The sequence below is a fragment of the Linepithema humile genome, chromosome 4 (genome assembly GCF_040581485.1).
Source record: "Linepithema humile isolate Giens D197 chromosome 4, Lhum_UNIL_v1.0, whole genome shotgun sequence".
Classification (NCBI taxonomy): domain Eukaryota; kingdom Metazoa; phylum Arthropoda; class Insecta; order Hymenoptera; family Formicidae; genus Linepithema; species Linepithema humile.
In genome coordinates, this window is record NC_090131.1 from 5157105 (window position 1) to 5179689 (window position 22585).

Here is a 22585-nt window from a genome sequence, read left to right on the forward strand (position 1 = left end):
ACCGTGCACGACTGAGTTGCAAGGATTCAGAAAGAGCGTCGTAGCTGGCTTAATTCGGTATATTACCTCCCGCTGCGATCGTCGGCGCGCGCGTCCGTGATATTTTTCGCCGCACTCGTGCGCCTTGGGGGCCGCCACGAAGCCTGCCAGCTAGCTAGTTAACCAGTCAGTCGACCAATCATCAGTCGTCGGAGCTCGTCGCGCCTCGATTCGCTCTTGTATCTCCATCGCGCTCTAACCTCAATTGTATTGCTGCTCGTCGCGAGCGAGCCGTCTCGCTTCCGCGCGCGCGCTTCCTCTCGGATCTCTTCTCTCTTTACACCGCACCTTCGCGTCCCTTCCCCGCGCTCTCCCGCCTCTGTTGCCCTCTTCCTGTCTGCGTACGTACGTACCGTGCTGTCCGTCTCTTCCTCCCCCGCCTTCCCCCCAACCGTATCTCCCTCTCTTCTCGTGACTCTCTTTTCCTCCCGCTAGAATCGACTAGTGTATCGTCGTCGCGCGATTTTACTTGGTCTCGTGTGTTACGGACGGCTACAGACATCCAGGATGCAAGCTATCAAGTGCGTGGTCGTCGGCGACGGGTATGTAAAACACAGGATCATCGTGAAGAGCTGTTTTGTACTCGGGACTCGGACTCGCAGCGCAGGGAGAGCTGTGATCCACAAAGGGATCGAAAGGATCGAAGGGATCTCACCGCACGAGCCCACACGGGGACGATCGTGGGCGAGCGGTTACCTTGGGACGCTCTCTTGGCTGCGCTCCGAGGCCCGATTACCTCGATGCTTTTCCGGAGCGTGAGCGTGATGCCTTACGCGAGCCCACCACGCCCGTGCGAGCCCGTGAAACGACGTTGACGTGTTCACGCGTGTTTTCACGAGGACGTCACATTTTTTTTGCACTTTCCACGGCCGTACGTCGGTATCTGACGTGTGGCACGAAAACATAAGAGCGCGAAATCCTCATTGATTAAACGGATCTAATTGAAAATATTGGTATATCATCCTTTTTTTACGAAAACGCGACAAAATGCTTCAGAAAAAAACGATGACTTATGAAACTTGTGCGGTAACTTCGCTTCTTACATCATGATTCATCCAATTAACATATATGGATATTTTTTTTTACTGTAGAAAAATTAATTTATATCAACTCGATAACGTTATGTACGCATTATTTATATTTGTATTTTCTAGAGCGGTCGGTAAAACATGTTTGCTGATCAGTTACACCACCAATGCATTTCCTGGGGAATACATTCCAACGGTATTCGACAATTACTCCGCGAATGTGATGGTTGACGGGAAGCCGATTAATCTCGGATTATGGGATACTGCAGGACAGGAAGATTATGACAGATTAAGACCATTGTCTTATCCACAAACTGACGTATTCTTGATTTGCTTCTCGCTGGTGAATCCAGCAAGTTTCGAAAACGTGCGCGCTAAATGGTATCCTGAAGTGCGTCATCATTGTCCTGCTACTCCAATCATTTTGGTGGGCACTAAATTAGATCTACGCGAGGACAAAGAGACCATTGAGCGTTTGAAAGACAAGAAACTGGCTCCTATTACTTACCCTTCGGTTTGTTCTACAGCTTTGCTTCTATTATATAATGATAGAAAAATTTAATACAACAATAAGAATTAATAGTATTTTTTTATTGACATAGTAAATAATTTGTTAAATTAAATCATAAATGTAATAATGGTTGAATGAATAACAGTTTTAATATGTAACAACTTGTTATGAATGTTATATATTTATATATTTTATAATTATTAATGTATTATTGTTATATATATAATATATTCTAAAATATTTGTTATAGGGTTTGTCAATGGCAAAGGAGATTGGTGCTGTAAAATATTTGGAATGCTCTGCTCTGACGCAAAAAGGCTTGAAGACAGTGTTCGACGAGGCGATACGCGCCGTACTGTGCCCCGTTCTGCAAGTGAAGCCAAAACGCAGATGTTTCCTTCTATAATATTAAATGTATCCCTCTTTGCACGTTGGTACTGGAATGTGTTAGTGTCTCATTGTCTCATCTCCAGTGTACCAAGCTCGAATAGAGAATCAATCGGACGAGTTACCGATATTTGGAACCCCAGTTGTACCAGCCTACGTCAGCATCAACAGGCTGCAAACATCTGCCAGCATAAGCGCACAAACATCAATTCCGTGTAAATTTCCAACGAGCGAGACAAAAGAGGGTTCACACAAAATCATAAATTTTGAAATACAAATTCACTTTTATGTGGCCTCCAGCATCCTGAAGGAAATCAATTAAGGAGGTTTTGTGCTGTCTACGCGAACAAAGCTTCCAGTCTAGACAGTCTGATAATATAATAGGGCTATAAATGCAAATCGACTGGATGTTCTAAGCGAAAGGAGTGTAAAAGAAGCCAAAATAACTGAACTAACCGCTGTACAGTATACTAGAGAAAGTACGTTATTAATATTATAATTAATAACTATATATGAATGGTAAAAGAAAAAAAGCAAATATTACCATATAATTGTGTAAGCGTCCAAACACTGACTGTATACTGATCAGTTTAATCAAAGAGGAAAACCATTTTATGCTATTTGCCATTGTACATTTTAGGTAGAACAGAATATATAGTTAACGCATTTAAAAAGGGTAGAAAAAAAGAAAAAAATATAATAGTTTTCCTTATCGTGGAAAGATTTCAATATGCATCAAGATATAAATTCAAAGGAGAGAAAGAGAGAGAGAGAGAAAGAGAATATTTTTTAGAGATACACATAGTACGTGGCAAACTTGTTTGGACGATATTCATCTAGATGTTCATTATAAATGTGAATAACAGTAAGTACACACACGTACACTTCTCCCTGTACTTAGAGCAACTATACGCATTTCTTTTGATTCAGGATATTAATGCAATATGTTAGCAAAAGCTTTAACAGAGCTTTCACGAAGTTGTTTTCACAAAGAGGATTCTTTCTCTGATAAAGACACATCCATTGAGTTCGTTCACATATAAACGTTCTAGATTTATTTGAGAAATTGTATATAAAATCTAATTGAAGGCATTTAGACGTCAATCAAATGCTGTTCAATGTTTAGTGTCCGTGTCCGATATTTAATTGTGTTATGCAATAATTTCTCTTGGAGACGAGAGTTTGCGATAATTTGAAAATGATAATTAGTCAACAGAGGCCGATAGAAAGGAAATAAAAAAAAAGATAAATCTGATAGTTGTATTTTCCAACCAGGATTGGTAGCGCAGCGGCCGCATAATATGGCTTCCTTCTTCCACTAAATTGGTTAACATTACCGTATAAACGTTACATACCATAATTTAAGCGATAGCTAACTGTACAAGAGTTCTAGATGTATGTGATATAAGTATAAATGTCAAATCGTGTTTAACGATTCCTCTGCTTCGCTCGCGGATAGCACGACAAGATCTGTGATTAATACGCACAATGCATCACGTTATTTCTCACAGGAAGTACAGTGTCATCAGATTGGAATTAAAAAGGGTATTCCCGCATTTAATAAAAGAAAAAAAAGGAACAGGATATGACTACTGAAGCAGGGGAAGCGTGAATGTATGCATGTATGTAAACGAGTAAGTGTTATCAGTGCGAAAGAGACGGAGAGGAAGAATATGAAAAATGCGAGCATGTAGCTATTATAACGAGAGAGAATATGCTATAGCATAACAAGTGTACATAAATGCTGAACTTCAAATGTATTCCTACTTATTACCACATATAATTTACGATTTCACGTGTGTATGCGTACATTATAAGTGGTAATACGAGTTATATACATATATACATATATATATATACATAAGTCGCTGATCGAATCTAAATCGAACGTTACTTGTTTTTTATATATATATTATAAATATATATAAAACGTCGGGGGGGGAGCTGGACCAAGACCTAACTACTCAATCATCGCAGATCCATTAAATCTCTGTGCAATCTGTTTGAAAAGAAAATGAAGATTCGGTCCACGGGAAAGAATCAGAAAACTATTGTAACTGAATATGCTTTATTAAATGGGTGTTTATTAAATACTTTGCTAATTCCTTGGAGAAACAATCATCGGGGGTGCAACATTTTGTACATTATTACGCGGCGGTGTCGAAGAACGTCTTGATCAGCGCCGATATCTGGTCGGGCGTGTACTTGATGTATTTCGATGGGTTCTTCGAGAACGACACGCCGCGATACTTGTTGTGGAACGCGGTGTACAACGGAACAATTGTCTCGTGCAGTTCCTTCCTTAACTCCTCGCGCAAACGTCTATCAGGTACCGAGTAAGAACGTTGACACTTGGCCACTTCCTCGAGTTCTTTCGTGAAACCCAAGAACTTTTCCTTCAACGTTTTAGCGGCAAGATCTACGCAAATTAAAAACGCATAATTAATGTGACTAATGATTATAGTTTAGGTCCGCTAATTGTTGAACACTTTTATCATTGTTTCAGAACGTAGACTAACAATACATGATATGAATATGAGCTGAACACGTATGTCTGCTGTTTCTTTCTGTGACACATTACTAAGAAGATATTTAGAATCTTATTTATAATATTGTTGAGAGTTTTATGTTAAAGCGCAAACCTGGTTCGTCTGCGGATTGCTCGAGGTACGATCGCGCCTTGGCGAATGTCGTAGTGACGTAATTGTTTCTGTCTTTCAGAAGTAGATCGTGATACGTTTGCTCCGCGCTCGGCTCGGCCAGCAAAAGTAGCTCCATAAGGGAACTTCGGCGGAGAGCATTGACCACGTAATTGTGGTTGTTTAGCCGGAACAAAGCACGTAAAGCGAGATCGGAGTAAGACGCGTCGCTTTTATTCACCAACGCTAGATTCAACTGAGCGAGAACCTTCTCTGTAAGAAAGCAAAGCAGTTTTTATTAAGTTAATAATACTGTTTTTATTTTAATCATTTTAAATTAAGTTATAGAAAAATAAATGATGAGATGGGCCACACACTTACTGACATATACGCCGAGAACCATTCTATGTCCTTTTTCTGCATTTTTTGCGGACGACACAGTTTGATCTATATCGGTGTTGCGTCGTAGAACAGCACCGGCCGTGTCTGCGTATTCAGCCAACTGTTCCAGAAAAACTAAGACATTGCTAGTCCCCTCCGCTACGGTGCCGTCTTTTGGCAAAGCCGTGCTAGATTCATTTCTCACGCTTTCCGCAAAATCTTCCAAAGCTTTAGCACCCTACAAAATTAAAATGGTTCGTTTCATTATATTTGTTATTATATATTAATGTATACATATGTATACATTGCTATATTAGTATTGAAAGTATTTTTTTAAAAGTTTAGTTAGTAAGTATATTTACGCATTACGCATTTTAATAAAAAGTATAAGTAAATAAAAATACTCAGTATAAAAAAAGCTTTATATCAACCGGGAAATACCACGTTTTTCCTTCAGAGTAATAATTCAAACATGCCCGCTGATAAAGCGCATTATCAGCGCACTTCCCGTAGAATACTGATTAAGTATCAGTTTTCAGGAATTCTTCCTTTTATACCAAAGAAGTTAATTTAAAATTACCACACACTAATATAAAGCAAAATTTTCAGGTCTCGCACAGAAATCTAAACTTAAGGATAAAAGCGTTCAAACTTACAGTTGCATTTAACGTGTCAAGCACAGAGGCAAATTTTGAGCGAAGTGCGTAATCGCAACCCTCGACTGTTCTCTCAAGATCGGGCTTCAATTCGCCGAGATGCTTTAGAATCGGGAAGACCACGAGAACGGCGGAAAAGTCGCGTTTTGTGATGCACCGTTTGGCACGCGTAGCTATGCTGTCTCCATCGTGAGCCACTAAGTCCATCGCGTCACGAACGGTAGCTTCCAGCACCTGCGCTTGTAAGGATGCCGGCAAGATCTTCGCGACTAGCGTTCGCTCGGCTTGCATGAGTTTGTGCAGACCGACCGCTAACAGAAGATAATTCTCCATCTCCTGCTCGTCAGGCGCCGCGTCCTCCATGGAATACGGCGAGAGCTGCGGCGTCGGCTTCCTGGACGCCGTCAGGGACAGGTTTAAGCCCGTTGTTTGCGACGCTTTCAACAGCATTCTGTTGGCCTTCTTCTCCAATGCGTGCTGCAACCGTCGCGACGCTTTGCGCCCTGCGTTCTCCTGACCACCCAAAGAGTGCCGATTAGCGAATTTCGCTCTCTGCGAATTATATTTACATTAAAACAATAAATTTCCGAAGAACTAGATATTTCTATGTATATATTGTTCATTTACAGGCATTGGACTTCCAGCGTGTGTACTGCCGCCACTGGCGCTCCTCTGATGTTCTCTGAGCAACTGCAAGGACCTCAAGACGATGGCGGAACGCACAGAGGCATATATTTTTATGTGTTTACGGTGGCCTCTTTCCTCCAGCCATCCGGAAATTTTGAGCAAATCGCTCATAACGCTTTCCGGCAATTGACATAGAGACTGCGGTGCATCTTCACCGCTGGTATCTTCATCGGAGCCAATTAAATCCAAGAGTAAAATAGGAAGGATCGGTTTACTTTGGCGAGTAAGAATATCATGAAATTCAGCATAAAGTGATTCTAGGCCGATCGAGAAGAGACTTGTGACATTTTCTAACTCGACAGAGCTAGGATTATTTTTTTGGAAGTATCGCTGAGCATTGTACAGACGGTTCATAGCCTCGAGAAAACCATCTAAACCACCAGGCCCACTTGGTTCAGCCCGCACCGCATCTTCCACTTCTTGACATACACCATAGTATCCGATAGCGTGATCCAGTATACTTAAGGTCTTTTCTATATCTATAAATATAAAGCAGGCAAATGTGAAAAAATTTCTAATGAAGTAACTTGTCAATTTTAGAATTTTACTTCAAAACAAATAATATTAAATATACATACTGTGTTGCTGAGCTTGGAGATTCCCTGTCTCATTATAAACAGGGAGTATTGTACGTCGCAGCGTAGCCAAACGATCTTCCAAGGAGGAAAGAATTCCCACTACTCCACTTGTCAAACGTCGGCTACGTTCCTCCGCCTCCTTCAAGGCTTCTAGAGCAGCAATCTCTGACTCCAATTTACATTGTATTTCAAATCGTCTTTCAGAAGTGTCAGCCCGTGTCGCGTGCATGTTTTCTTCATTCGTTCTTGCATATATAATTATAAATAAAGGTAACTAATAAGCAATGATGAAGTAAGTGCTTATTAAGTGATAATGAGTGACTTCAATAACATCTTTGGTAATTCAGTACTTATTTCAGGAATCCAGTTAATCTCAATCAAACTCAAAATCTCACAACTGTCTGTAACATATTGGGTGACGAAAAAGATAAATTATATTTTGCATTTCTGTCAAATTGTTACTTTTACTTCCGGCTGAGAGCAATCATCCTCCCTTTTTGGGTGGAATCAGATGGAATCCGCGTGCGACGCCTAACGTAGACATGGAACTACGTAGCCATTTCCACTTTCCGGTGGGTAACATGTTAGATTCATGATTTTGGTTTCGGTCCATTTATCAACCAAGTGTCAATAATATAAATAAGTGGTGCCATCTGCGTAATTTTTACATACTTTATTCGTGCATTCATACAGATCAGAAAAATATTTATATTCCCGGCGAAAATAATTATATACGATTACTACGTGCACATTACAATTAAGGTAATAGCCATGACGATGTTACTTAATTAGCTTTAATTAGTATCTCTATTTTTTTTTATATAAGAGAAAAATAAGAGGAATCCAACAAAAAATTGCAACTGTTATTCTTACTGGAACATTGAGGAAAAATGTATTTCTAATTCGAGTTTCATCCGTTTCAGACGTTGCGGAATAATATTTCATTATTCTTAATTTATTCAGGAAAAATTTAAGATGCAAAGGCAACAGCCCTGGAGCAAGCTCGAACGCGCCAATTTATGTTAGAGAAACGATGATAACCCGTGGCGAGGACGACCGGGAACGATCATACGAGGCCGTAGTAGGGGAACGGCGTGGCCAACGCCATCTGACGTACAGTCGGCAGTCGCAGCAGTGAGCGCGCAGGAGGTGGTCCGTTCGCCATATTTGTTGTTGTCGTCGATGGGGTAGGCTAGCCTGAAGTTTTTCCGACTGGCTGGCACTATCGGCTAACTCGTGCGGCGATCTTGCGACGTGCGCGAAGTTAACGCGAGCGTGCGGACTCGCGGTCGCGACCGGGCGCGAGCGAATCACCGCGCGGGGATTCAGGCTCACACAGTGCGTGGCAATGTCTCCGACATAACAGAGAAACATCGATGAGACACTTGACGGCTCAGCTGTCTTATTCCGTACCCGAGTGCGTCGCCGTGTTTGTACATGTTCATGCATCACTGTTCGCTCCGTGCTACGCTAGTTACGTGCAGTCCGCTCGATGGTGCTCGTGGTCGAGGATGCACCAATAAGCGGCGTGTGAGGGTGTGAGGTGCACCGTTGGTTGACGGACATCGGACAGATTCGTACGGGGCTGAAAGGTAAGCAAAGGAAGAAGGGTTGGAGGTACGGCCGTGCGCGAGCGCATTATGCGTGTGATTATATATACATATATACAGTAAAAGCGCGCGCGCGCGCGCGCACGCTTGCATCCGCGCGTTCCTACAAATACACATTCGTGCGGGAAGCGAGCCTTGCGGCCTCCTAGGCGTAAAGAAAGAGAGGAGGGTGGGAGGGGGGGCTGCGCTCCCTTGCGCGGGGTCGGGGTCGTTGCACGTTCTTGACGCGACCAGGTCTGTTGACCTGCCAAGGTCCTTGCGCCTCATCGCTTCGTCGCGTCATCGACATAACGCGATCTCTCTTTCTCTCACTCGAATCGTGAACGTCGGTGCCGCGTCACTTTAACCTAACGTTTCGTCGCTTGACATATCGACGCGCTCGTTTGATACAGCGCGCGTCATCGTTCCGCGTTTTTCTCTCGCCGCAACTCGCACAAGGGACGAGTATTCGGCGCGAAACGAGGGGCTCGCGTCGTGGGCGAGAGATCAATACGTATCTATGAGGTAACGTGAATCAGCTGTTCCTGTTTTACTTTTGCTCGGGCCGCGAGACGCGTTTCGCAAGAAAACGTCGCGCGGCGTGCGTTTATCGTGCGCGCGCGCACACTCGCGACAATGAGCGATCGAGTGCTTCACGTTCGCGGAAGACTTGTTGATTTCAATTTTTTGGTCATGTATTTCGTATATTGAAAATATAACGGATCAGCTTCACCTTGATGTCGCTACAGAAAATAAACTGGCCAATCGTAAGTACTCTTCGCGATTGAAAATTATTCTACTTTTGAATTCTCAAGAATATAAATTTTCAATCACATGTTTTCATTAAATATTGCTTTATTTTATTTTGTATTCGATTTGTATCGAAATGTTTGGCATCATGAATGCCTCAAAAATTTTTGTCATATTATCTGAGCCATGCGTATCGTGTTAATATTCATGCATCATGAGTCAGAATTGTGTTTGAGTTTGGTATTTGTGAGCAGTCGACACATATAAAGAGTTAAAAGGTTTGGTTAGGTTAAATTAAAAAATACATAGTTCAATAAGTAAATTAATCATAACCTTAAAATAGAATATTTATTTAAGACAACAATCATGAAGCATGAATATTTAGACATGACGCGCGCATCTTGGATTTTCCTTAAATTGATGCAACTTTACTTGCATTCATAATGCCGTATTTCCATTGTATCATTGAAAATCGTTACATATTTATAATATGCAAATGACATCGATTTTCCTCTCTCAGTCTTCATTTTGTTTATGACTTATGGGAAATTTATGGGGAAAATGTTGCTAATTCATTTCAAATAATATCGCAACGTTTCCCAAACTGATTTAATAATATTAAAGAACATTTTCACTTATAACATTGGCTAGCATTACACATCCCTTTCTCGTGTAAGAAATCAGTTGGCAATATTGTCTACGAAAAGTAACAGTCGGCTCGCGAGAAAATTCGAAAAAGACGTCGAATGTTCTTTCGGACGATCTTGGCGTGCAGTTTGGGAGACGTTGCGCGCGCGAGCGTTCGAACATCAAAGTATCGGACGGTTCATCGAAGCTAAGGGTGAGATGATCGAAACACGGCCGTTTCTCGAATCCGCAGATCTTCCGCTGGTGCACGGTGGTGGAGTCTGCGCCGCTACGCGATCGTGCGGGCGAGACGACGCGGCGTGGCAGAGACGGTGGCAGCCGGTGATCGTTTTGGACGCGCTCGTAGTATTGCGTGTGCTGATTCGCACGGCAATTAAAACTGGCGGGCAACCTGGCTCGGTCCTCTGGCAGCGGCGGCGGAGGCGGCGGCGGAGGGCGAACCGGTAGGATCGGCGGAAGTAGTAGTGGCGGCGGCAACGGTGGCGGCAATAACAGCGGCAGCGGTGGCGGCGGCGGCGGCAGCGGCGGCGGCGGCGGCGGCGGCGGCGGCGGAGGCGCGAATTCTAGGGGTGCGAGGGCGACCGGGGCCGCCGCCGAACCTGGTATCGCCCCGGACGAGGCCCCTGGACCCGGCGGACACTTAATCGAATGGGAAGAAACTGATCGTTACTCCTTCGATGATTCTGATCGCTTCGAAGAAGATTCTCTGTGTAGCTTCAGCAGCGAGCCGGAGTCACTATGCAACAATTGGCGTGGATGGAGACGACCACCGGCTGCGTTCGGCATCTCCAAGAAATCCTGCGAGGGTGAGTGATGATTTTTATTTTGCATCTGACCGTTTAATTGCCGAATCGCTTTTCGACGTAAAAATAAGTTCTTAATTTTTATTAATATATTCTCTTGTGGCTAATTAAAGTAATTTTATGTTGCAATTTCAACGATTAAAAATTTATTTTTACTTATCGGCACATCTGTATTATAATTAATGTAATTATTATCATTATATTATTTTAATGTTAGAAAAATTTAATATATGTATCTTTTTAACAGATGTAGCACAATGATACGCTTGATGAAATACTTTAATGAAGATACATTAAATTTACGCCGAGAGTGATATTTTCAAATGTTGGCAATTGAACGGTCAAGGAAAAAAACCATGTTTGAATTTATTTCTTCTCTACAAATTATGTTGTTCGTTACCTGTATACATTACGGTTTACTGTAATCGCTTGATACACGGTTACACACGAGCGTTCAAGACGCGTGAAATGCAATTAATTTATTTGCTGGCGAGTGGTTCACATAAATATCGTGGCCAAGCGCATGTACGAACTCGTGTTTATACACGATAAAAATTTATATTTTTTACTTTAATTTACGCGTGTCCGCGTAAATATTCAGTAAAAAATAACATGATACAATCTACGGTTTGGTCGTCAAACTGCGAATTCCCGAGACCTGTCGCTTCAAAATAGCAAAAACTCTTTTTAAAGGATTAATCTAGCAAAGAGGTTCTTTCTCTGTACCTTTCTAATATCCCTGCTGGGTATCACCAAACATTACGAGCAGATCCATCAGAATCATTCAGCAGAGCCATCGGCTCTTCCGTCAGACTTTCCATTCGAGATAAACATTCGGGAACGATTCGAACGACTAGTCGATTCGACCTATTTTATACATATGCATACATACGTCTATCGACGGCATCGACGAGATTGATACAACACTCATCGAGAATTTTATTTGTGCAATAGTTTTCTCTTCACAAAAGTCCTTTGTTTATAATAACGATAGAGACAAGATATTAAAAACAATAATAATCAATCATAAATAACGTAACATACTTTTTTAATGATAAATGTTCAAGTTATAACAGATATTTATTTATAATACTCCTCATTGATGCCGTCGGTATTTTCACACGTGTGCTTGCACATATGCGGTAGGCCTGAAACGCTCTATATGCTGCTATGTACAACAAACAGAAAAGGAAAGATAGATTTCATCTCGTCTCCTGCCCTCGCAGCCGCGATTGACTTCTGTTTTTCTCCTTTTCTCCGCGGTCCTTGCTCCATGCTGGAGCGATCAAGGCCGAGAATAAGATCAAATCGAAACGAGAGAGTGCGAAGGGGAGAGAGAGAGAGAGAGAGAGAAAGAGAGAGAAAGAGAGTAAACGAAAGCTATTATTCGCTCTCGTTCGAGCGCGCAGCCACTCGGGCTCCGCTCCGAGATTTCGTGCACGTTGCGAGTCGCATTGACGGAAATGTAATCCTGACGAATGCGAATGTGTCCGGTGAATGTCCTCGAGGATCAGCTTGGAATCGGATTTAAGTATCAGACCGTTTTGTCCCGACAAGATCTGAATAATTCTTGATTTAGTGGTGCAGAATTTCGTGGATTTTTCGTCACACTGTCATTATCGTGCGTCGTTCCGGTTTGCTTACGAACGAATCGATGCAATAAGAACGCATTACAGTGAAAGTATATCCGACTCCACTTTCTCGTCGCATGATAGAAAGCGAGCGCACTTGCATTTTCGTACTTTTCTTCGCGATTTATTATTTCCGGTAATTTATCGTAACGTATACAATTTTTTTGTATCGTACGCGATGCCCGCTTGAAATATTTTATACACCCGCGGTACGGAGTTTTTAAATTTTACATAAAATAAAATCTGCATGAAATATTTTTTTTTTATTTATGAGACAAAAAGTAAAACATTGCATAAGGCAATTGCGAAAAGGAATACGTATTTCGACTTCATAATTTTTTTTCTATAGCAACGTATACGTCGATTTTTTTCATAGAAAGTGGAATTACTCGCGGCTATACAATCATGCAAATCGCTTGCACAGTTTGCAAACGGTTTTTGCAGAGTTTGTATGCGCGTCGAATGCATTAATGCAATTTTAACTTTCTCACACGAGCGTTCCATCCTCGTTGTTCCCGTTCACGTCGAGGATAAATGCAAATCTCCGCGGCTCTTTTCCACATTTCCCAGAGCTCCAAAATTGTCGAATGGCGGAAAGCGCGAGCTGCTTCCGCGTGTTCATGTCTCTTATTCCGCTGTAAAACTTTCTTTTGTAAGAGTTGCGTAGCAGAAGAGCGTATTTTGCAAAACGCTTTCAACGCTGACGACCGAAACTTTTCGTACAACAGCTGTTGTGCCTCCTTGTCCGTATTCAGCGGGAAAGCGTGGTCGTAGCTTCATTAAGAATTAAACAGGATTTCTGGAAAGTTTAATAAAGACAGAACGCGCGATATCGAGAACTTTCAAGGAACTTCCGTTCTTTGCCATTAAAGCGGCGACTTTCCGCAGGGGAGAGGAGCGCGACGTTTGCTCGTACAGATAAGGGGCTCTTCAAAAACTCTAAAACCTAAGTTAGTGATATTTACACGCGCACACACACCCTCGTTTATCTTAAATTCCGGTCTATTAAATATGATCACTTAATCGACTTAATTTTTCATTTCGCAAACATCGCAAATCACGTATTTTACTGTCTGTCTTTTAATCTGTATTGTAGTCGATGTGCGTAAATCCGCGACGGTATTGAATATATTCTTTTGACGATGTCAAGGATGAGTGTCTTGCAAACAAGATATTTGCCCTGCATCCTTTCGTAAATCTCGCTTCGTTAACGATTACAACGCTGCGAATTAAGTGGATTGACGTGGAACAACGATGCCGGGTGCGGATAATCCTCGGGCTCTCCTTCGGAATTTCGTGGGGCATAAATTCCCGGGAAGCGCATTTCCAGCTGCGAGACGTATGCATCACGCGCCCACGTATCCCTGCGCGTCTAGGTACATACATATATACGCATATACATATAAGTTGCACCTTCATGTAGGGCGGGTTACACATGCGGGCCGTTATATTCTATCTCTCATCCTGTTCAGCGTTCTCGCTGCTCCCTTCTTCTCTCTCTTTTTTTTTTACCGACGATATTTTCCGTTTGAACCGCGCGTTGGATAGACGACACGTTTGGTGGGTAACATTTTCACGCTGGATTTCACGGCGTCGCATCTTGCATCCGATAAATCTTCATTTGTCAATCTGTCTCGCGCCTTGTTTCTTCGCCTCGTAAAAGTATGCGCAACGAGATCTAATAAGCATCATAAAGGCAATGGTATCGTTTTTTTTTTATATTGAATTTTATATACGCGAGATAGAACAGCCAATGTTATTATGCTCGCCATTACGTGATGAGACTTTAACATTTCAACTGGAGTATCGATTTTAACGAGAAATTATGTCATTAATTTAAAAGCGTCGCGGATGTAATTAACGGATGTCGATATGAAAATAACCGGCAAAAATATACAATGTGCGGACGGCGAGAGGATTCATTTTTTTCATCGAGGAAAAAATAAAAACCCGCTGTTGTGCGGCGAAGCGAATAGATCCGCTCGTCTTAACGACTCTCGGACTTACGCGCGGTCGCAATGAACGCAAAGGCGGAGTCGATTGATCGCGTTGACGCGCGACGCCCTTTCACTCCGACGGGACTGTATCGTCATGCGACCCCGGTAATTAAATGCGCGACCGATAGCAAACCGTGGCCGTGGGTGCCACACTGTGTACGCGGACTCTGCCCTTTCAAGACGGCCGTAGCTATTCGTTTGCGGTGGGACGTAACACGTACCGTGCGGAGCGGTTTCATCGGCGAGGTGAGAATGCGAAGACGAAGTTTGCCGGCGAATCGAATTTGCGGCCGTCGTTAACGCCCATCTCGCCACACGATATAGCCTGGACTTTGAGGGTTGCGCGGGATCGTGACAGGCTCGCGACACATATGACTTTACTTGCAGATTTTTTTACGCGATTTAGAATTAATTTTTCCTCCATATTTTCGGAAATAATGAGATATAAATACTCCCTGAATTATAATTGAATGAAAAAAACTGCGAACTAAATTTCAAAGAATAAATAGCAAAATCATATTTTTCTTTCGATTATTTTTAAATGTGACGTCTTTGGTTTGAATGTTTGATCCTTGACTGAACGAGATTTAAAATAATATTAGAAATTAAACGAAGAAATATATTTATATATCTATTTTATGCATTAAAATATATATTTTTTTATAAGTCGCAAAACTTAAGTCGAGAAAATTAAAAAATTCTCCGGTTGAGAAACGTGTCATCTATTATTTCTTGACAAAACATTGACGTAATATTTCTCAAATTATTTAATTAAAGAGAAGCTACTTTTTCACGAACTATATATATATATTCGTTTAGGCGATTTGAATTATGCATTTTAGGGAAAGACAACGGGCGTACTCCCGTTACTTCCGCACGGCTGTTTTATCCGACTTTCCCAAGACTTTTGGACGACACGAGGAAATTGCGCCGCGAGGCGAATACGCGGAAACTTCCACCCTCTGTCGCGACTAAAATTTCTCCGCGAGCTCGTGACAGAACTCGCCGGTGAGCTCGTAACAATAGCTATTAAGTAGTTTGTTTGCATTGAGGAATTCGCTTCGAGCGCTTCATTCTCGTCCGACTTGACGAGCCCTTAAGGACTTTCAAGACGATCTTCGTAGCTGAGAGTAGCTTTGTTCCTTTGCATTACATTTCTGTGTAATGATATTCTAATTTCTTGCTGGAGGCGGTTATCGCGCTGAAACTCGCGGAGTGCGAGCTGACAGATATAAAAGAAGCGGCGACTGTTACATCGTAAAACAGTGCCGGCGGTAGTTAAATACATCTACAGAACGCATATCAGCGAAGCATTATACGGCATTCCCGGTGCCCAATGTATGAATCGGTATATTGCATCGCTTATTCGCGTACACGGATGCATAATAGATACGTCAGATGTATTCGCGACGTTGCGCCTCGCGATATACACACTCCAAATTGCGAATTTAATTCTGATATTCTCGTACACTGTTCAGTCGTTACGCGTCCGCATAACGAATGATCGATTAATCCATTAGCGGCGGTTATCTACAACGGGCGCTGCCATATAACGAGGAATAATTTATTTCAATTTCCAATACGTCAATATCGATATGCGTACGCGCGCCGAACGCATTCGTGATGTGTGCCGACGAAGCCGCTGACCCGGGAAAAGGAAAAATCGATACACTTCGCTGGAAATGGTAGGATTACGATAATAACAAAATTGTAATTTCCAGGAAATTGATTGCCCGATACGCGCGACGCTGCTTTAAAATTCATTAATGCACTATTGCTGCGTTTCCGCGTTGTCATTATCATTGTCATTTATGAACATTTACTAGTGGAGAGAGTTAAAACAATTTCCAGGTAATATTCTAGGTTAATTTCTGCCTAAAAGTGTGAGGAAATCGGCAATTTCACTTTGATTTTTAATACTCATCAATTGTTCCTTTTATTTCACCAAAATCATTTAAAATGATTTATTTATTTTCTATATTACTCTTTATTTATCTGAGAAGTTACATTTTTTATGATAAAGGAAGTAATTTGGTGAATGTGAGGTGAAAGCAAATAAGGATCTTGAAAAAGATTACTGCTTTTCTAAGAGTATTTTGAATACTCAAAATTAAACTAAAATCTATATAGATGATATTAAAAAGCAAAGAAAAAAATATTCCTAAAAACCATTTAAAACGGAAAATATTTTACCCTATCTAAATTATTTTATGAAAAGCAATAAGTACGATAAATTCTAGCGAGGAACAGTCACCTTCGCGCGCGCGCATCACTTTCACGCGTGTCATATCCCAAGAACGCGCCTATCAAGTCGGGAAACATGCAACAGGGACGAGAATGTGCGCATCTGTTGCCGGAACAGTAATTGCGACCGCGAGCTGGATAGCGTATGGTGATGGACGCACGTGTGCGCGGTGAACTGCACGTGAACCGGCACACTCTCATCTCCGTATATAGACACACATGTGTACGCAAGGCTCTGAGTGATAGCATACACACCTAGGCCAGAGGTGCACAACGTACGATAAAAAGACCAGACTATCCTTTGTCTCAAGCATCAAATTATAGAAGCTCGGGTAAGCAAGATGTTGGTAATGTTGGCAGATTGACGGTAAATTTGATCAACTTGTTGTCAATCTGCCAGCATTGTTAACATCTGGTTATCTGGGAATTATGACAAATAATTAAATTCTGTTTTAATTGATAAAATTTGCATTCAATTTAATTTATGTATTATTATTCTTTACATTTTCTTCACGATTTTATATTTTTTTTTTTACTAAATTTTCAAGTATTATTTATTAATTTTGTTAATGCTTTGTACTCTAATTATTATCAATTAAATCAACAATTGTTTATTTTCTTTTATGATGCGGTTTTAAAAAGGATTACACTTTTAAATAAAACATTCAATTAATTAGTTAATCAATTTATTTGGTTATCGCGTACACGACGTAGATTAAAAAAATCGGTAAATTTACACAGCAATATAAAAATTATACGATTAATAACGAAACATACAAAATCATGCAATAACTCTTATTGTGCATCTTTATTTTATATGCAGAATTACACAAGCTATAGGAGATAGAATATTTCACAATTCTTATGTACACATTTCTGTAATATTACAGCGTAACGGTAATATTTCACAAATTACAGTTACATAAATAAATTTACAGTTGTGTAATCGGTTTGGCTTACTTGCTTACGTGCGTCATGAAATCGGGAACTGTTTTTGGACAACTCGAACTATTAATGTAAGACGTTACGGAACAACTATAATATTTACTCTTCTGCAATTCGCTTCAACATTAGAAATTAGCTTCACCCGCAAGCTGCAGATTTACATATATATCGAAATTTGCATCTGGTTTCAAAATTGCCGCTCTAATAGTTGTAATTTTACACCAGTCTTTTGTGCAGCGTACGTGCGACGATCACAGACTTAGGCGTGACTTAGCAAACCTGGGTGTGAGTGTATTAAGAATATTATTCTACACGTGTCCGTTTTGTATTTTCGTAGCTGCGGGAGTGCTGTTGCAGCTTACTCCGGGCAATATCTGGGTTGTGCACCCCTGGTCTAGGCGAACGATACGAGAAAGACCCCTCACTCTACGACGCGCCGCGCGCGGTAATTACGCAGGGGAGACGCGCTCCATTGTTCTACGTTAGTTCTGTAGCTGGTAATGGGTACTTGTACGTCGGTAGCTTCCGTGATGCGCGCGCGAGGGCTTTACGTCGTCGCGGGAATTCGCCGAGCGCGGTCTGCGCCAGTCGATATTACGCGGCAATCCTGTCTGTAATATTCTAATAATCCTCTCTTCCGCAATATCAATTAGCGATTACAAAAACGTCACAGCGCGCCGGTTTACACACGGCGATGTATCGCGTAACGGAGACAGACACGGTTTCGATCAATATATATATTTTTTTTTTATTGCGCTCGCGAATTTTGTAACAAAATTTAACAATGCGAAACGGATACGCGTTAATACGTGCATAAATCAATCCCGCAATAATGCGGCAAGTATATATGAACGTTCAGCTGTTTGCACGCGCTTTCATCTCGACGCTAAATCTCGCACTGCTCGATGACTCGAGCCCGTTAATGCTCGCACACAAGCGCACGAGCGCTGATTCGCGCGAGGTTCATCGATCACTGTCAGGCCGAGTCCTTCGTACAGGATGTGTACGCGTGTGATTTATATGCATTTACACACGGCCGCGCGTGTATACCGCTCTTACATTAGCACTAAAAAGCACTTGATAAGCAATTCATTGCGTGGAATCAATCTCGAGCATCGGCCGATATTCAGTGCGCATTCGAATGCAGAGAATATAGTTACTGTTGCCGAATCTGACATGCTGTATAATTGCGCGTACGCAATTCGTGTTCATTACAGGGTATTCTCTCTATACCTTTTTCATACTTGCTGCATATTTCTGCAGCATTTGTTTTATTTATTACGAGTGCAAAATATTTATATTGTCATTTTGACAGAACGTACTCCTTCTACAAAATTCATTTAGCGCCTATATTTACCAAATTGCTCTTCTTGTCCCCACAAAATATAACTTCCTGCAATAAATTAAAAATTAAAATAATTGTATATTTTACTGTTATTTTGCGTGAGACAAAAACATGTCATGTGTTTGCCACAAATAAATGCGAGCTATCCTGATAATTTCTGAGCGATAAAAATAGTTAGCTTAGGGTGCAAAATCATATAATTGTGAATTCGCGTAATTACAGAAGCTCGTTTCGTTCTGGTTTCCTCGAAGGGTGGGCACTTAATCGATGCAAATCGCGTGGGACTGAGAATAACGATTGCTTTCTCGCATGCGTGTCGTAATTTAAGATGACGTTATTTCACGTGCTCGTTTGTCCCTGCCGTTCTCTCTGGAAAAAATTTCTTCAAGTAACAATCAGTCGCGATAATTGAACAATAACTCGCGAGATTCTCTATCGCGTTGCGATATTTTCTTCTTTTGTTGTATGATGATAGCGTAAGATAAATACTCGTAGGATAAGTAGGCCATAAATTATAAGATTGTGTCGAAAAATCATTAGATTATCTTATCGATTCAGGGAGGCAGCTCTGCCTGAGACGATTAAAATTAAAAATAGAACACGAAAATAGCACCTAAATAGCAGCAATTTTATTTCAATTTGTTGTGGTGAGGCTTCTAGTTTTGAACAGACATAAGTACTTATTTTCTTCTGAATAATCCAGCTCAGTTAATCATACTAAAATGAATAAGAAATTAATTTAAGAATATCGCATTGAAAAACGAAAGTAAACAGCTGTGTGTAAAAAAAAGATATAATTATTCGGATAAAAATTTGTAAAAAGTAAAATAATAATCGCATAATAATAATTAGTCTCGAAATGATCAATACTCATAGACGCACAAGTTATGGATTATCTTATGTCTTTGTAGACTATCTTATAGACTATCTTGCAAGTAATCTTTGTGGAGAATACATTTTCTATACAAATGCATATCAAAATTCCTCAAGTCGTCTTGAAACGCGATAGGAAGAGAAGCATTTCTCTTGTATTTACGTCGCACACGTCATCTGTACATTGAATTAGTTACAGAGTTAAACAGCGAACGAGACAGTAACGAATTGCATCGGCCGTTTTACCGATGACTCTGGTTCAGGGTCGGCCGTTGCACTTTCGTCCGGGTCCGGGTATAACAAAGAAAACGAGTCCGGGCAGCGCGGGGCGTATTATTCGTTAGACTCACGACTTTCGGCGTTCGTATATTTACAATCGTCTCGATACGTACGATAAGTATCTGTATATACTGCGCACGAAGAGCGGCGAGTATTGATAGGCCGAAGCGCTTCTTATATTTTTCTTGCAAATACTGTTATCGCGATTGGAGCTGTCTCACGATCGAGTGGTTTGAAGAAAGTCTTATCGATAAGAAAATTCGAGCTTCAATATACTATCTGGCGTTCTACATCTTTCGTAAATATTTTTCTTCCCGTTCTCTACAAAGAAAAAGATATGAAGAGATATTCTGAATACCGAAAATCTTTGTTCGCAAAATTAATATTATTCAAATCAGAATGTTTGAATTTGTAAAACTTTGTTGAGAAAAGAAATTTAGAATTTGTATGTGAGACGCGTCTTGAGCGATTCGACGGTTGCCAATTTCGCTTTGATTCCATACAAGATTATGAAAGGTCGAGAGTAATAAAGGGGACTGTTTGTGTCATGAAATAAGCGGCCGCAAAGGGCGTACGCGGTCTGTAAGCCGAATCCGAAGAAAAGCACGGCGTGGATAGGGCAGGTAGTCGACTTCGACATCCGGTTTGCCGTGGAACGAAGTCAATGCACCTGGTCCTTGCAGCATCGGACCAATCCCCGAGAGAGCTGTCTCCTTCTTACGCAAGCTACGCGATCGTTTAATCCTCCTCCTTCTTTCTCCCTTCCTTCTTTCTTTTTAGCAAAACCCGCCGAGAAAAACGCTTCTTGACGATCAAGCCGCTTGAAAGTTACATTATGCGCGTATAATGTTGCACGGTTTCGAGGATAAGTTTCATAAGTAGGGTCGATTCCGTTTGTTGGGGCATTTATCGCGTCGTTCTTATCGAGATCGCCGAACGAGCAATATATTTCAGACTTGATGTTCATTGTTTGTATGCTGTGTTTCGCGATCTTAGTCGCGTCGAAGGTTCTAGAAGCGATTCTATGTACAGAACGTTCAAAAGGCGTAGCTACAATGCCCATGTAAGACGAGAACTCGGGTAATTGCGATCCTAATGTATAACGCTCCGATAGGTTGTTAGCCGGGATTATCCCAATTCCCAACTTCGAGCTTTCCTCGCCGCGACGAAAGATTCGCACATTCGTCACTCGGTGATCGAACTGCTCGATCGCGTATCGCTTTCTTCAAAGAACGCAAAGACTGATAGACAGAAACGTTTTGAATATGAATTTATTCAACCGGTGGAAAAATAAATATATCGAGTATTCTCGCGAACAAAGTTTAATGCACGTTTAATCGTAATAACGGCCGAGGAGGCGTCCCGGCGACCGCGACGAGGCCGCGCCGACAGCTCGGAATCGTCGATCACGATAGAGAGGGGCGGCAGGACGGAAAGGCAGGATAGAGCCGAGAAGGTAAGAGGGTATTACGAGTCGAAGAAGACGGCAGGATGATGCACCGGCGGGCAGGGGAGGAGGGGAGGCGACTGTGTGTCTCTTTGTGAGGTTCATGGCCGTCTCCTTTCAGGGACCGCGGGATCGATGCTGCGACGAGATTCACCGACCGAAGCAGCCCTTCCGTCCCCCTTCGTTCCTCTTCTCTTCTTTTTTCACTCGGGCAGGGAGCGGGGAAGGCAAGCCGCGATAACAAGCTACGGGGATGGGGTAAAAGACGGATAACGATGACAGAAAGAAGGATGACTGTACGAGAAAGTCCTAATTGTGCGAGTCGTGTCTGCTCCCCGTCCCGTATTGTGCGTCACCCCGCGCGTCCTCGTCGAGTCATTGCACCGGCATTTAACTCTCGTCGCTTCTCGTTTCCCTTTTATACGCGTACACTAGATCTACGTGCATTAATGATTTAATGACTTAAAGGCTTTCGATTGAACGCTTTCGGGTGTTCACGTGTTACGATTGTTAGTTAAAAGATGCGAAACTATTTAAATAATTTGTTGGGCAATTGAAAAAGTTGGAAAGTTTCGAATCCTAAACGAGAAGTCTGAGGCATGAATGACACTCGTAGAATTTAATACACGCGCGGTTGCGCGCGATTCTTCTTGTTCGTGTCTCATTCTATGCTCCCGCGCGCATTTTGCATACTGCCGCGGCATTTCGTATACCGCTGCATAAAGGGATAGAGCTTTGTTCATCTCTTTGTTCTTTCCGCTGGCTAAAAATTAAATTGTGTGAACGCGCAGCAAACTTTGACCCGCCGGTATGCTCTTTGTGTGACCGTAGTTTAAATTTAATAAGATGTCGATGCTTTTACTTTGTTATTTTCACTGCCTACGTAATGCTACAAGTAGCGACTTTGCGAAATCTCGCCTTACTGTGAAAATCACCGCGAGAATAATTCGTCATATTGCCGACAGCGTCGGATTAGACTTAAAATCCTTGGCGTGACATCACGAGATTAATAGTGACTCGCGTGTTTTCGTCTTGCTCGGTTCGAACGTCCAAAAATAGCGCGAAGACGAAGAAAAAAAAAGCGAAGAAAATGGACAGACGGAAGCCGTGGAGCGGGGTCCTTCTTCT

At 41.8% G+C, this 22585-nt stretch overlaps 3 protein-coding genes and 1 long non-coding RNA gene across 6 annotated transcripts in view; 3 read left to right on the forward strand and 1 right to left on the reverse strand.

Moving 5' to 3' along the window:
- Positions 1–58: 58 nt before the first annotated feature.
- Positions 59–4980, forward strand: Rac1 (ras-related protein Rac1). The gene is made up of 3 exons (XM_012366455.2): positions 59–581; positions 1194–1581; positions 1829–4980. The coding sequence occupies exons 1-3, from the start codon at positions 547–549 to the stop codon at positions 1982–1984; spliced, it is 579 nt and encodes a 192-aa protein (XP_012221878.1). The 5' UTR covers positions 59–546; the 3' UTR covers positions 1985–4980.
- Positions 4017–7398, reverse strand: Exo70 (exocyst complex component 7). 2 transcript variants are annotated; one of them, XM_012366453.2, is made up of 6 exons: positions 6907–7398; positions 6269–6807; positions 5642–6154; positions 4986–5223; positions 4608–4877; positions 4017–4384 (listed from the first exon to the last, which is right to left on the reverse strand). In XM_012366453.2, the coding sequence occupies exons 1-6, from the start codon at positions 7133–7135 to the stop codon at positions 4113–4115; spliced, it is 2061 nt and encodes a 686-aa protein (XP_012221876.1). In that variant the 5' UTR covers positions 7136–7398; the 3' UTR covers positions 4017–4112. The 2 variants fall into 2 exon arrangements, with proteins under 2 accessions (XP_012221876.1, XP_012221875.1); XM_012366452.2 differs by having other exon boundaries at positions 5642–6193; positions 6907–7397.
- Positions 7347–10411, forward strand: LOC136999461 (uncharacterized). Its single transcript, XR_010889843.1, has 3 exons — positions 7347–7478; positions 7870–8498; positions 10126–10411. It is a non-coding gene; the product is annotated as an uncharacterized lncRNA (long non-coding RNA).
- A 151-nt stretch (positions 10412–10562) lies between these two features.
- The window catches only part of Dora (Dorado), a 60859-nt gene continuing 48836 nt past the window's right edge, over positions 10563–22585 (forward strand). For both annotated transcript variants that reach the window (XM_067353572.1, XM_067353573.1), the window contains exon 1: positions 10563–10699. The gene's annotated coding sequence lies outside the window, so the exon portion shown is untranslated. The remainder of the gene's footprint in view (positions 10700–22585) is intronic.